General features: G+C 45.8%; 1 protein-coding gene and 1 pseudogene across 1 annotated transcript in view; one reads left to right on the top strand and one right to left on the bottom strand.

Annotated features, from left to right (window-relative positions):
- The window catches only part of LOC101546358 (guanylate-binding protein 6-like), a 33,554-nt gene continuing 17,154 nt past the window's right edge, over positions 1–16,400 (top strand). The window contains exons 1-2 of the mRNA XM_004603617.2: positions 1–58; positions 14,360–14,554. Coding sequence (XP_004603674.2) covers positions 14,365–14,554 — 190 coding nt within the window. The 5' untranslated portion in view covers positions 1–58; positions 14,360–14,364. The remainder of the gene's footprint in view (positions 59–14,359; positions 14,555–16,400) is intronic.
- On the bottom strand, positions 14,550–14,721 carry LOC129405479 (U2 spliceosomal RNA; annotated as a pseudogene).

Below are 16,400 nucleotides of genomic sequence, written 5' to 3'. Positions count from 1 at the left end.
GCAAGCGCAGGACAAGAGGCCAGAGAGCTGTTGGTTGACTGAGAGTGCAGTGGAGCAGGTAGGACCTTTTCTCTTACCTTGGACTTTGTCCTGAGCGCAAGCTTTAATTTCAGATTCAGCATTACATCTAGGAAGAGAATCAAGGGTAGGAAGCTGATTGTTTGGCTTGTTGGGCTGTAGCTGCCCTTCACAGTATCACTGTATCACTGTCATCCCATTGTTCATCGATTTGCTCGAGCGGGCACCAGTAACACCTCCATTCGTCCCAGCCCTGAGATTTTAGCAGCCTCTCCTTACTCATCTTTCCCAACAATTAGAGGCTTTTTCAGAGTCAAGGGAATGAGACCTGTTATTGATACTCTATTTGGTATATCAAATACGCCACAGAGAGCTTGCAGGCTCTTCCATGTGGGCGGGATACTCTTGGTAACTTGCCAGATTCTCTGGGAGGGACAGAAAATGTATATCAAAGAATACCAGCAAATATGTTAAAACCAAACACATGTGTGCTGCTTTAGGCACAAGAGTGGGCTAGACTGTCCCGTCCCGCGGGACCAAGTTATTCAGGTCTGAAGAGGCGCTACCTGAAATAGCAAGGGCGAGAAAGAAGAGGGAGACCAAGCAAGGAACTGTTGTCAAGGTCTCGTTTATTGAAGGCGAGTATACAGAATATATAGGCTGAAGGGCAAGGCTTGCATGCAAGGGGGCCAGGGTGGATCACGCGGGGCATTCGCAGGGCATTTGCGTAAGGGGGATCAGCAGGCTGGAACATGATATGCCTGTCATCTTTGTGGGTTTTGCCCTTGGTACAGGATGTCTGTTTCAGAATATCAGAAACAGTTTAACTGCTTCTAGTGACACACATTCTTACAATATCTTGGTGGGCACTCCCTGTCTGGAGAAATGGCTAAGTTCTCCTTTTCCCAGGGTCTTGGTCCCCCACACCTCCCCCTGTTTTTATATATGAAAAAATTGAGGGCTACTGAGAGCCGCCTGGGTTGGTGAGGCGCCATGTCTTAGGCTATGTAATGTGCCTCCAGACCCGAGGGGGCAGGGGCTCTGTCTATGGCTATGTGAGGGGATTCTTACTCTTGTCATCACTGTGCTCTTATATGTGGCGCTTGGTTATTTTTCTGCCAGCCGCCCCCTAGGTGAAGCTAAGGGGAGGTTGCACAGAGTAAGCACTAACTGAGAATGTGATGGGGACCCAAGAGGTAAGGCCTCACACTACTCCCGTCATGGAGACCTCTTGCTGCTCCAACTCAGGTCTGGTGTTACACAATATCCTGTCATAGGCTAACCTCACAGCTGACCCAGAGTGGGAGAGGGAATTTCAGGGTGCCGTGTTCCTGGGAAATGAGCCCAGAGCCTATGGTACCAAGGGGACCCTAATCTCTCAGCTAATAGGGAGAAGTTGAGCCGGTCCACCTCTGGGACTTGGTTGAGAACTCCCTCTTCAGGAGGCGGAGTCGGTCCAAGGCGATGATAATGAACAGCAACCGTGCTTCTGGTAGCCGAGTCGATCTGCGACTTAATAAAAGAGGTTAAGCGACTAAAGGCCCAGGGGCCGAAGGACAGTAATAGCAGGAGACCCACGAGAGGTCCCAAAAGACTAGGCAGTAACGTGGACAGCCAGGGTGAAGTGGAAAACCAATTTTGATACCATGACTCCTGTTTTTCTCTAGCCCTTTTTCTTTCTTCCAGGCTCCTTTTGACCTTATCAATGCTATCCTGTACTAGACCTGTTTTGTCTGCATAAAAACAGCATTCCTCTTTAAGGGCTACACAGAGTCCACCTTCTTGTAAAAAAAACCAAATCCAAACCTTGTAGGATTACATAGCTTCAGGTAGTTTAGGTTTATTGGGTTACTCCCGTCACAGTGCTCCCATTCCTCTGTGTTTATTTGTAGCTTCTTTCTTAGTGTTCTGTTGACTTGTAAATAATGTCTTTCTCTTCTCCTTGAGTCCTTTGCATAGCTTATTCAGAGCAAGTCCTTTTTGTATGGACAAAGAAAGACATTTATTAATATGCCTTTGCAATTGGGATTTAATTGGCTTTGAGTATTACTAATTCCCGGGCATCTGCTTTCTTGACTGTAGCCTTGGTTGCCCTCTAAAAGGCAGGGTCCCAACGGGGGACGAGACGGACCCAGGGCAAGCGGTATGTTATGTGCCACCCTGGCATCGAGATGGGCCTGGCCAAAGTGCCTCATTCTTAACTATAAGTTAAGAGTCTGATCATGGACAAGTGCTGTCATGATCTTAAAGTAGTGACGAGACTAGGACCCTGCTAGGGATAGGAAAGACTAATCTGGCGTGAGCACTGTAGTCTGAGATTGAGATGACCCCAGGAGAGCAATTCTAAAAGTTTAATGCATCTCTTGCTATGCCCATACAAAACGATTAATATTATGAATGCTCATATGTTTGTTGGACAAGGGGAGGAGAAACACAACCATGGGATTTCATCATTGATGGGTCCTGCTGAAAAAGTATCTATCCTAGAGAATAGGTGTTTTGCTATTGTTATTGAACCTTTTGTGCCTAGCATTCTATTTTCTTAAACAACACCTGTTTCTTGTTAATTGCACCGTGTTTCGAAAACAACTCCTAATAAGGAAACAGGATGTCCTGTCACGCCCACAAGGTGTAACTAGCCTATCAGCTGTAGACACTTGGGCATAAACAAGCAGGGAGAGGGGGAGAGGGATAAAGGGGGGGAAGTCACCTAGCTAGAGGCTCCTCCTCGTTTCTCCTCTTTCTCGTTTTCCCCTCCTTCCCAATGCATGAGAAGGTCTCTGAATAAATCACTGCACGAAGAATCTCTGGGTTGCGTGTTCTTTACAGCTAGCATCCCTGGGTGGGCACGAACTACCAACTAAAGGTAAGAATAAGCGTTCGGTGCACCCCACTCTAGAAAGTGAGTGGGAGATCAGATTTTTTTTTTTAGTGTGCTGAGGATTAAAATCTTAACAGCAATCCCCCACTAAGATGAGGCAGATTCTGGCCCTTCCCATGATCTTTCATATTTTCTTGAGCCAGATTGAACAGGGTAAGTCATTTATGGATTTGATTCAGTCTCTCTCCCACAGAATAGGAGACCCGGAACTCTGCATTTCCAGAGACCAACTCCGGTCCTGCCTTAAAGTAGTTTATGAGGTTAACCCATGGTTCCAAGATGAAGGAACTCTAGAAAGCAAGATTTGGAGACGAGTTAGGAAAAATGTCTATAAGGCATCTAAGAAAGGGACTAAGATCTCCTGGGAATTCTGGACAACATGGGAGTTTGTTAATTCTATTCTCCTGTTTTTGAATAGTGCAATTGATGTGGAGAACATTAGGAGTAATACGGCCTCAGGTCCTCCCACACCAAAGCTTTGAAAAGGTTGTCATAGTATAAATATTTCTCAGACTGATGAATATAGCTCCACATCCAGTGCATTAGATGAAAGTGATGCAGATTATGAGTCTGCTGCTGCCTTCTCAGATTCTGAGTCCGAGAGTGACTCAGCAAATCGGCCTCCAGGCCACTTGGGATGTGCCCCCAATCGCCCAGTCAAGGCAAAGAGGCGGTGGCCTCCATCTTTGGCAGGTTAAGGATGGATTCTCTCAGTCATTTCAAACAGGCCTGTGTCTCATATGGGCCTACATCTCCGTACTGTAGAGAGTATCTTACAGACTGGAGTAAAAAGGCCTACTGGGCACCTCAAGATTTTCACATGGTTGCTAAGACGTGCTTAAGCCCTTCTCAGTACTTGCAGTGGAGAATGTGGCTCAGTAAGGAGGCCAAGGCAGAGTTTGAAGGCCTAGGCCATGCTGGACGAAACTTTTCAGGGATTAAGTTGACTCATAAGATGTTAATTGGTGAAGGAAAATGGCGCCATCCTGAAAGGCAAGTCACCTTGCCTCGTGCTGTTCTTGCTCATGTCCGTGGCGCAGCCCTGCGTGCGTGGGAGAAGGTTGATGCAGATGCAGAATTTAAAGGAAGCTTTACAAAGATTGTCCAGAGAGCCTCAAAACCTTATGCAGACTTTGTAGGAAGATTGATGGAAGCCATAGAAATGCAGGTTGAGGGTAAGGAGACTCATGAGCTGTTGACTAAAAAATTGGCCTTTGAAAATGCTAATGAGGATTGCCAGGCCATTCTGCGCCCTCTTAAGGAGAAGGAAGACATAATGGGGTACTTGGACGCATGCAGGAATGTTGGTTCTGTTAGACATAAAGTGCAGGCTAGGACTGTTGAGACCGGTACAGTACAGAGACAAGCTCAGAAAGGATATTTTAATCATAGAGGACCGGACCACTTTCATAAAGATTACAGGGCACCCCCAGAAAGTGCTACTGTGAGAACACCTCCTGAGCCCTGTCCCAGGTGTAAAAAGGGAAACCACTGGGCCAAAGATTGTCCCTTCAATTTTCATGCAGCTGTTGACTCCAATTCGGGAAACTTGCCAGGGGGCCAGCCCCAGGCCCAGCGAAATCCGGAGATGTTCCCATTTGCAGTCTCTCTCCCCAAGGTGGAGTCTCAGAACTCCAGTCAGCTGAGCTCCGATCAATAGACTCATTGCAACCAGTGACGGCAGGAAGCGCAGCCTTGAATATTTCCTGCCCTGATATGATTACTATAGCCCCTGCCCAGTGTCCCTACAAATTAAATTCTGGTATAAAGGGACCAATTCCACAAGGCACTATAGGCCTACTCTTGGGAAATAACAGTTTTATTATTAAGGGAATTATTGTTCATACCGTGGTCATTGATTCTGACCATACTGGTGAAATAACAATTGTTATCACGGTGCCTACTGTTTGGACATTTGATAAGGGACAACACATAGCTCAGCTTCTTTTGCTACCTTTTGTCGTGCCAGATCTATCCACTCGCCCTAGTGGGGGAGATTTCAGCAGCACAAATCCTATGATTGCCTGTGTTGCCCGTCTGAAGAAAGACAACCGCCCACTTTTAACTATTGAGATTCACGGGAAATTTACGGGAATGATTGACTCAGGAGCCGACGCCTCTGTCATTTCTTCCCAACATTGGCCCAGGAACTGGGCCGTGCAGGCAGTATCCTATGGTTTACATGGAGTAGGCATGATGCCTTCCTCCTCTGTCCGGCAAAGTGCCAGGTGGCTAAGATATATTGGCCCAGAGGGCATTACAGCCATTTTCCAACCCTACATAGCACCTGTACCTATGAATTTATGGGGACGGGATTTACTTGAGCAATGGAAAGCGGAGATTAGGATTCCCGTTCCACTTCCTGCTGTGGGCTTTGATTCTGAGGCCTCTCCTTGTTTAATAGGAGCTGCTGCGGTTTCACGCCCAGCACCCCTCTGTATTCAGTGGAAATTCCACGATCCTGTGTGGTCCTCCCAGTGGCCCCTTAATAATGAAAAACTAAGGGTGTTAGAATCCTTAGTAGAAAAACAACTGGAGTTGGGACATATTGAAACCTCATTTTCAGAATGGAATTCCCCTGTCTTTGTTATCCAAAAGAAGTCAGGCAAGTGGCGTCTGTTGACTGACCTACGAAATGTTAACGCCACCATGGTTCCCATGGGGGCTCTCCAGCCTGGCTTTCCTTCCCCTGCTGCCGTTCCTAAAGATTGGCCACTGGTTGTCATTGATTTAAAAGATTGTTTTTACAACATTCCCATCTACCCAAATGATCATGAGCCTTTTGCATTTTCTGTCCCCTCTCTTAATAACCGCGCACCTATGCACAGGTATCAATGGACTGTTCTACCTCAGGGAATGACCAATTCCCCTACCATGTGTCAGTATTTTGTTGACTTGGTCTTGCGCCCTTCCCGTGTCAAGTTTCCTCAGGCTTATGTTATTCACTATATGGATGATATCTTGCTTGCATGTTCTAATGATGGAGAACTCCAGAGATTGTATGAGGATGTTATAACTCGTCTACCCGCAGCTGGGTTACAAGTAGCCACAGAAAAAATTCAGGTGTTGTCTCCATATGAGTATTTGGGCTATGTTCTTGAGTGTACTACCGTACGACCTCAACAAATTTCTATTCTCCATGATAAACTGAAAACCCTTAATGACTTTAAAAAACTGCTAGGAAATATTAACTGGGTTCGCCCCTCTCTGAGTGTAGGATAACATAGCCTCAGGTAGTTTAGGTTTATTGGGTTACTCCTGTTACAGTGCTCCTGTTCCTCTTTGTTTATTTGTAGCTTCTTTCTTAGTGTTCTGTTGACTTGTAAATAATGTTTTTTCTCTTCTCCTTGAGTCCTTTGCATAGTTTGAGCAAGTCCTTTTTGTATGGACACAGGAAGACTTAACAAATGTTATGCTTTTGTAACCTGGGAGTCATTTGACTCTACATGATATTTTCCTCCAGGGCATCTGTTTTCTTGACCTAAGCCTCAGCTGCCCTTACTTCCTAGCACCCCCAAATCAGGGTCCCTACGTGGGACGAGAAGGACCCAGGGCAAGCGGTGAGTTGTGTGCTACCCTGGCATCGAGATAGGCCTGGCCAAAGTGCCTAATGCTTAACTATAAGTTAAGAGCTTGGTCATGGACAAATGCTGTCATGATCCAAACAGTGATAACTAGATTTGGACCCTGCTAGGGTGAGGAATGATTAATCTGTCCTGAGTGCTGTGGTCTGAGCCTGTGGCAAGATGTTGCCAGGAGAGCTGCCTTGCAAGCCTCAATGTATCTCTTGCTATGTCCATACAAAAATAACTAGAATTAGGATGTTAATAAGTGTCTGGACTAAGGAAAAGAAAAAACCTTAAGAGTCAAGAAGGGCTTTGGAATGCCTTGCCCTCAGGAAGGGCTTTCTTATGTTGATTTTGCTACCTGGCTGGGTGTAGCCTAGAGGGCAAGGTGGAAGAGACAAGTAGGAGGAGAGATGAGAGAAGCCAGAAAGAAGCAGCAGTTGATCCAGAGAGAGGATGGAGCTGGGAGTGCGGGAGATGAGAAAGATGGAAGATTGAATAAACGGTAACTAATCAGCAACCAGCTTGGTCCTCGTTCTTCCTTCGCCTGTCCTTGGCCAACGGCTGTCCCGATCCAGTCCATACACAGCGGTTCCAGAGCACCGAACGTGGGCGGTGAGACAGAGCCGCCTGGAGAGCCCGAGAGTGCACTCGCCCCTCAGTGAGCTTTAGTTTTTTACATCTGTGCATTCCCAACTCAGACCTCCGTAATTTATTCCTGACCCTTGAAGGCGACTCTGCCCTGAACAGTCCTAGGCAGTTTACCCCTGAAGCTCGGAAAGAATTAGAATTTTTTCTAGATCGACTCCAGAAATCCCATCTTTCCCGGTTTGCTCCGGGAGAAAAATTGTGGCTTTTGCTTTTTGATACCCCCCACTTGCCCACTGCTGCACTAGCACAGCTTTCGGGCCCAATAGAGTGGCTTTATTTGCACAACAAAGGGTCTCACACTCTATGTAATCCTACAAAACCTGTGCGGTTTTGTAAGACTACCTCAGAGAGGGAAGTTAAAGAGTCCTTTAAATCTTGCAGCCCTTTCTGCAGTTCCTGAATGTCTTTGTCTATAGCCTGGTTGAGCTGATGTGTACTGCTGTTTGGAATTAACTAGGGAGGCAATGCCAGTGCCAGCGCCTGTAGCGCCTAAGACAACAGCTAGGGTTATTGCTGTGAATGGTTCTCTCTTGTGGCAGGGTGAGACTGCCCCTTTTCCCAAAAACGGAGAAAATCCTCAGGGTCATGAATGGAGAGCCTGGGAAACAGGCGGACCAGGACACAGTAGTCTCTGGTGAACAAGAAGGCACTGGTCTTGACATGAGTGGTAAGGACAGCAGAGCAGGCAAAGTAAGACTCAGATGGGGCCGAGACATAGGAGAAAGAGGCGTCCACGAGCTGGGAGACATTACAAATGTCCTGCAATTCAAAAGGAGGGAGCATTCCGGGTCCTAGAAGACAAAGACCTGCACCGTGGACCTGACCTAAGGTAAGGCCGTGATCCTCATCTGGGGCTCATCTCAAGGCTGCGGGGTCGTTGGTGAACAAGACCTGAGCAAAGATTGCAACACCCTCATAAAAGGGGGGTTTTGGGGAAAAGCAAACCCAGCATTGCTCGTATAGGTCTGAATGGGTAGCATGAAGGGCCTCAACAGATGCATTCACCATTTCCAGAATCAGCTCAGAGGAGGAAGGGCCCCCTTCAGGAAGTGTGGAGCGAAAGTATGTGGGCGTAGGCAACTGCTGGTAGGGCGTTCACCAGAGGGTGAGAGGGGTATGGGTGCTCTCGGGAAGCGGGGTGAAGAGCTGGGTTAGGCCCGATAGCCGCTTTATGTAGACTGGGAAGCTCTTTAAGAAGACGGATCCTAAAAAGCAGACCATAGTCCTTTTCGGCCATGTAGAGGCGTAGTCCCCATTGCAGGTCTCCAGAACTAAACCAATCATGTGTCTGCCACTGGCTGTGAAAGAAATGACAATGGGGTTACACCAGCCACGGGCGGGGCCCAAGTGGTCACATGGCTCTCCAGGAAATCTGCCTTGAGTCACGGGGCTGGAGGGGCTGTAGCGGGGGGGGGGGGGGGCGTTTTACAGTGATAAAGTCCCAAGAGGAGGAGGGGTTCCAGTACGTAGTGCTGGTGGTCTAGCAACCTCAAGAGGCACAATAATAGTCAGAGGCCTGGCCGCATTTTTGTGCGAGTGAGCAGTCTTGATGGGGGCCGGGACACACATAAAAGTCAGTGTAAGTTCTGCTCGTGTATCAAAGCAGCCACAGCTGGGTGTGCCTCTAGAGAAGCAACGATCAAGAAGGTTAGGGATCCTATCCAGGGGTCAGAGATATTTATGGGTGCCCCAGTCAGAGCTGGCTCCTAGGGCCAGCTGACACAGGTCCACTCTAAGTTCGGGCCAGTGGGGTTGAGTGTCAATGGAAGAGGAGGCGCAGACGGTATCGCCTGCTTCATTCACAACCAATCAAGTATAGGTAAAAAGTTGGTAGACTGAGGCGGGAGCTGGTGACGCCCAGGCAAAAAAATAGCCGAGTCCATAAAAACAGCATCCGACACGTTTTATTCTTAACCGAGCACAGAAGTCTTTGAATTTTTGGCTTGTATAACCAGGACCATTATCAGTCTTAATAATCTTGGACTGTCCCATTATTGCAAAAGTAGACAGCATGTGGGTGATCACATGTGGGTGTTTAGTAGCTTCTCCTACTAGTGCTGAAGCGGAAAGGAATCCGCTAAAGGTATCAATAGTGACATGAATATATTTAAGCTTGCCAAAGGTGGGGGTATGAGTAACATCCATCTGCCAGAGTTCACCAAGGGATAAGCCCTCTGGAATTGATGCCATTAGTGAGGTTCAGGCATGAAGGGTAGGCAGGTTTTGCAGCCTTTAACTATAAGCTGGGCTTGCTCTCTAGTAATGCCAAACATCTGGCATAACATGCAGGAATTTAAATGATGAAGGGTATGAGCCTCCTGTGCATCCTTGAGTGAATCAGGAGTTAGTGCTAGAGCCACAAGGTGCGTGGCTTTATCTGCCAAATCATTGCCCTGTGACAAGGGTCCGGGTAAATCAGAGTGTGCACGAATGTGCCCAACAAAGAAAGGGTGGGATCGACAACAGATGCATTTCTGACTGTCAGAAAACAACTGGAAAGTAGCAGAGAATGGTTGAATGGAAGGAACCCTTTCCAAAACAGTTAATGATCTAACAACACACTGGCTGTTTGAGAACAGATTAAATGCTTGTAAAGGAAACATTTGAAAAACTTTAAGAGCTGCAAACAATTCCACTAACTGAGCAGAGGAAAAGGGAGTTTTGATGGGATATGCCCTGCCATGGATGACGTAAGCAGCTATCCCATTTTGTGAGCCATCAATAAACAAGGTTAGAGCCCCAGGGATGGGTCTTGAGATGGTGTTTTGGATATAATAAAGGGGGTAGTCTTTTTTTGGGGGGGTCACACCCAGCGATGCTCAGGGGTTACTCCTGGTTTTGCACTCAGGAACTGCTCCTGGCAGTGCTTGGGGGACCATGTCGGATGCCGGGGATCGAACCCGGGTCGGTCGCATGCAAGGCAAACGCCCTACCCGCTGTGCTATCGCTCCGGCCCCTAAAGGGGGTAGTCTTAAGAAATTGTAAAAGCTTGTCCCCGGGCAGGTGTGTGTCAAGCTGACCCTGATAGCTAGACAACAAGACTGCCCAGTCTTCATGACGGCTCTATAGCCATCCAATTTGTTCTTTAGAATAAGGGGTGATAATGATGTCAGGGTCACGCCCGAAATATCTGACGGCAGTTTTTAGTCCAGAGAAGATCAATTGTCCCACTAGCAGAGGATAAGGATGCAGAACTTTGGAGAAGGACGCAGGCATATAGATCCACATAAGGGGTTGTTTTTCCTGCCATAGCCAGCCAGAAGGCGAGTAAGGGGATGTGAAAATAATGAGGTAAAGGACTTTGGAAGGGTTAAAATAGCCGCAACTCTGTTGTGCAATGGCGGTTTCGACCAGTTTCAGGGCTTCCTCAGCCTCTACAGAGAGGGACCGAGGTGAAGTAGGATCTGGGTCACCACGGAGTATGTCAAATAAAGGTTTAAGTTCCCCGGTAGTTAATTTTAAGTAAGGTTGAAGCCAATTTATATCACCCAATAATTTTTGAAAGTCATTTAGGGAAGTGAGAGAAGACCGTCTGATCTGAATTTTCTTTGGGTGTATGAGAGAGAGGTCAAGCTGGAAACCCAAAAAGAGGAACGGTCTGGATTTTGTCCGGGGTGATGGTAAAGCCGCGGTTTTGAAGGGCTAAAACTATTTCTTGCAAAACCTGCTGCACTTCTGCAGGGGAAGCTGCGGCAATCAGTAAGTCATCCATGTAATGAATAATCTATGCAGAGGGAAAAAGCATCCTAAAGGGGTCAATAGTTTGGGCTACATAGCGCTGGCAAAGAGTGGGGCTACTAGCCATGCCTTGCGGAAGGACCTTCCACTGAAAGTGAGGGTTGGGTCCTATGTGGTTAGTAATCGGGACCGAGAAGGCGAAGCGTTTGCAATCCTCAGGGTGTAGGGGAATGGATAAAAAGCAATTTTTTATGTCTATGATTATTTTTTGAAAGCCTGAGGGGATAGCAACTGGAGTTGGGAGTCCAGGTTGTAGCGCGCCCATAGGTTGCATGGTCTTATTCACACTCCTAAGGTCTTGCAACAACCTCCATTTTTCTTTTTGATCACGAATATGGGGGTATTCCAAGGGGAAGTAGAGGGTTAAAGGTGGCCTAAGCATAATTGCTCCTGTACCAGCTCACAGGCTGCCTTGACCTTTTCTAGGGGCATGGACTACTGATCAATCCAGACGGGTTCATCAGATTTCCAAGATATTTTGTCAGCCTGGAGTGCAGGGGAGTCAGTGGTCCTTACGAAAAAAGGTTAGGATCAGACCCTAACCCAGTCCTTCCTGTTATAGGGGTGAGTTCAATAGGTTCTCTAATACCTTGCTTGTTCTTGCCCAGCCCTTTTTCTGGAAGGTAGCCCTGTTGGAGCATCTGTCTGGTGACAACCTCATTTGGACTGCACATCATGAGTCTCATTTTGCTTAAGATATATTTAAACGATCATTGAGATCCGTCCCGACCTTATCCCATGAATGGGGATCAATGGCGGGACCTGTCAATACTAACCAGGGACAAGAGGCATCAATGAAGGAAAAAAAAAATTTACCAGATCTTTTTTCTTAACCCGTACTCCTCTTTCTCTGAATGAATTCTTGAACTCCTTAATAAAGCTCTGTTCCTTAGATAATGACCCCTGCTGAATGGGACGGCAAATGAAAATAGGTACATGTTTTCTCCCCGCCTCCGAAGATCGCTCGGGCAGCGCTGATCTTACAGGGGCCTCCAATCCATTGCTGGCGCCGTCTGGTAGTTGGCAGTGCTTCAGGTCCCTGTTGAGGGCGCCACTTGTCCCGTCCCGAGGGACCAAGTTATTCAGGGTCTGAAGAGGCGCTACCTGAAATAGCAAGGGCGAGAAAGAAGAGGGAGACCAAGCAAGGAACTGTTGTCAAGGTCTCGTTTATTGAAGGCGAGTATACAGAATATATAGGCTGAAGGGCAAGGCTTGCATGCAAGGGGGCCAGGGTGGATCATGCGGGGCATTCGCAGGGCATTTGCGTAAGGGGGATCAGCAGGTTGGAACATGATATGCCTGTCATCTTTGTGGGTTTCGCCTTTGGTACAGGATGTCTGTTTCAGAATATCAGAAACAGTTTAACTACTTCAAGTGACATACATTCTTACGATACCTTGGTGGGCACTCCCTGTCTGGGGAAATGTCTAAGTTCTCCTTTTCCCAGGGTCTCGGTTCCCCACACTAGACTATAAGAGGTTACATGCACAAAGAGGCCACAGACTTCTAGAAGCTTTGTTTTATATAGTCTCTGGATCATAGCTGTCAATGGGATTACATGGCATCAGGGGCAGTTTGTGTGTGTGACTGCCAAACTACTGGAAAATGGTGGGGGGAGGAGTCTGAGTGGAGGAGGCCCATTCTCAATCCAAGAGGCTTGTTTGTTTTTGATAACCTCTTAGGAAAAAGAGTTTAGATATTCCTCAGTCTGCCATTTTCCCCATGGTCTAGTTTGTAAATCTAGTCTCTATGACTTATTCCCAAGTTATTTTAAGAAGATTGCTTACAACGGTTAATATCCAGCAGCTCTTATAAGTATCAGTGAGGCTAAGAATATGTATATCTATCAAAGGATGTAGTATGTTATAAAATTTTAGTGTATAATAACCATTCATTGAATTTTACCAATACAGGGACAAAGTTTTATTTATTTACATTAATTTCTATTAAAAACACTGTGATTTAAAAGGTTTTTAATTATGCAAATGTTTCAGGCATTTAGTGTTCCAACACCACCAGTATGACCTTCCCTTCACCAGTATTCCCAGTTTCCCTCCTAATCCCAACCTTCCCCCATAGACACATAATCAATTTACTTTATTTTGCTTATTCCAACAACAGTTTAAGAAATGCTGAATATAATCATCAGAAAATAAATCAGTAGGAGCCAAGTTGTGAATATCATATAATTTGGACGTATGTAAATAAGAAACTTAAAAGCATTTCATATAATAGAATAACGTGCCTGTTATCATTTGCATCTATAAGTTTTCAATTCTGGAATTTAAAGCCCATTACATTTAGTTTATTTTATACTTGGATCTCATTGTGATAATAATCATGTTTCACCTGTTATTAATGGAACTTTTAAAAAAATTCTAAATTAATATATTTCATAACTTACATGGAACTGGCAAAGCTTATATATGTAAAATTTCCCCTGCATTTTATATTAACACTGTGGATATATTAAAAAAGTTGTTCATGATGGATTGTTACAGGAATTCAATATTCCAGCACCAATCCCACTACAATTATGGCTTCCTTACATCATTGTCTACACATTTTCCAACTGCCCCTTAAGCCTGTCCCAATAGCAGGCCTTCAACACTTTATTTTATATTACTTGTTATCAGTAATTTCTTGAACAGAATGATCAAAAAAGTTTACTTAGAAGAAAAGTAGTATAAGTTTCTGTATCTCACCATGAATCCATAAGCCTTTATATGAAGGAATATTAAGATGTTATTGCAGGTGAGGACTTCTATGTTCATGTTTTATTAATTCAGATTGATTGCCTTCTACACTACATCCCAAACAGTCTGTTGTGCTACTACTGCTTTATTAGTATTAAAGAGATTGAGATGTTGTGCAATCATTCCAGGAAGTCCAAAATTTTTAGTGGGTTGGTTCATCTGGAGTAAAATTTATAACTAGATGCTGACTTTGGGCTATGGACATCACTGCCAGGACTTACTTCTAAAAGTACTAAGAAGTGGGGGTGAGTTAGCCCATCCTGACTCCGAGAAAAGTTGGAGATTTCAGTCACAAAACCCACACACCTGATATTACTCGGACTAATTTCTGGATGTGGCTGGGTCCCAAGACGGTGGAGTGCAGTAAGTACAATGTAGGTGTCTTACACATCTTAGGCGTTCATGGATGTCCAGGAAAATGTTTCCAGCTTGTTTATCTTTCAAGATTTATGTTTGAGTCTTTGGAGCAAGGTTGTTAGACACACTTACATAGCAGCAACACCAGAGGTGGTTTGTGGGTGTTATTGCTGGCGAAAATATTTGGGGAAAAAAAACAGCCTCTTCACCACTAGCACCATCAGATTTGGAAGGACTGATAAAAGAATCCCTCCTATACCCTGTAAAGTTTAGTTTACACTTTACCTGAAAGAAATTCTGACCTAGTCATAAATAAAGGTGTCTTTTGATAACAAAACACAGAGAATGACATTTTACTCTTTGGTCTACTGGAAGCTCTTCTTGCTTTACAGTTTTCATGGCGTCTGGACCCAACATGATGACCCCCATTTGTTTGGTGGAAAACAAGAATGAAAGATTGTCAGTGAACCAGGAAGCTCTACAGATCCTACAGAAGATTTCTCAGCCAGCGGTGGTGGTGGCCATTGTAGGGCTGTATCGTACAGGCAAATCTTACCTGATGAACTGTCTTGCAGGACAGAAACATGGTGAGTAGTATATTGACGCATGAATCAATTGCTACTCTTTACTTTATATATATATATATATACATGTATATGCGTGTATGTGTTTATATATATACATATATATATATATATTAAACCTATAAGAACCGATACTATACTTGATCTTAGCCAAAAGGCTGAGAAGCTACTGGAGCGATAGCACAGTGGGTAGGGTGTCTGCCTTGCACACGAAGGACCCGGGTTTGATTCCACCATCCCTCTCTGAGAGCCCAGCAAGCTACCAAGACGGCACTAGGGGCAGTCCCTGAGTGTGAGTGACGAGCTCTGCCCACACAGCAGAGCTACCCTGGCAAGCTACCCATGGCATATATGATATGCCAAAAACAGTAACAAAAAGTCCCACAATGGAAACGTTACTGGTGCCCACTCGAGCAAATCGATGAACAATGGGACAACTGTGCTACATATATATACATACTATTATAATAATATATAATATTATTTAAAAGGAGGTATATATACTGTTACATTTTCATCCTTGGTCATGTGAAAGGAGAAACTAATTCCTTCTTATTAAACAAATTTTAACTACAATTTTCATTATTTAACTGGAACTTAATTTCTTGCCCACATTAGCTTTACTCCCCAAAAGGAAAATGTCTCCTCAGTTACTAAAATATCGACTTTTACCTGCACAGTCTCCAGGCTCTTCCAAATATATATATATATATTACACGGCACCAGGGGCAGTCCCTGAGTGTGACTGACGAGCTATTGGAAAATGGGAAATCTGGGCAGAAGAGGCTCAGTCCAGATCTGAGCAGGCTTGGAGGTCTCAGCCCCGGGTCCTACACACCTGGGTTCCTCTGCCAGTACCTTCATGCATGAGGCTCGTCCAAATGTGTAAAGAGGGGCCTTGAGCATGGCTGTGGCTAGGCTCTGGAGGTCTTCGGCCTCGGGAGCTCTGCTCGAGGCAGGGAGGGAAGCTAGAGCCCACCCGCTCCAAGAGGCCACTGGGAAGACAGCCAGATGTGCAGGCAAGAGAGTCTCTGCCCCTGGCCCTGTGTAATCCCACCAACGGCCAACATCCATAGACTTAAAACAAAGCTCTCAGAAGAAAATGACGCATAGTCTCTTGCCTGACGCCTGGCTGTCTTCCCCAGGTTCCCTTAGAGGGGGTGGGCTCTAGCTTCCCTCCCCGCCCCAAGCAGAGCTCCCGAGGCCAAAGACCTCCGGAACCTAGCCACAGCCATGCTCAAGGCCCCTCTCCACACGTTCGGACGAGCCTCACGCATGAAGAAACCAGCAGAGGAACCCAGGTGTGTGGGACCTGGGGCTGAGACCTCCAAGCCTGTTAGGATCGGACTGGGCCTCTTCCGCCCAGATTTCCCATTTTCCAGTACCTAGGTGGTCACACCCAGGGACTTCCCCCGGTACCATGTAATCCCACCAATGGCAAATATCCAGAGACTTAAAACCAAGCTCCTGGAAGTGACATCTTATAGCCTACGTCTCCCTCTGGGAGAACCTGGCAAGCTACTGAGAGTTTCCTGCCCACATGGGAGAGGCTCACAAATTCCCCATGGTGTATTCATATTCATATGCCAAAAACAGTATCAATGCTGGGTCTCATCCCCCTGACCCTGAAAGAGCCTCCAATGCAGCATCGTAGAGAAGGACAAGTAAAGATAGGATTCTAAAATCTCAGGACTAGGATAGAGACATTACTGAGTCCACCACAGAAATTCAATAATCGACAGGAAGATGATGATATATATATATACACATACATATATATGAATATATACACAGAATAATCATATATATGCCTTCTCTTGAAACATTCCGTGTCTATATGAAATATTCC

The sequence above is a fragment of the Sorex araneus genome, chromosome 5, assembly GCF_027595985.1.
Source record: "Sorex araneus isolate mSorAra2 chromosome 5, mSorAra2.pri, whole genome shotgun sequence".
NCBI classification, from domain to species: domain Eukaryota; kingdom Metazoa; phylum Chordata; class Mammalia; order Eulipotyphla; family Soricidae; genus Sorex; species Sorex araneus.
This window is presented reverse-complemented; position numbering and strand designations above follow the sequence as displayed.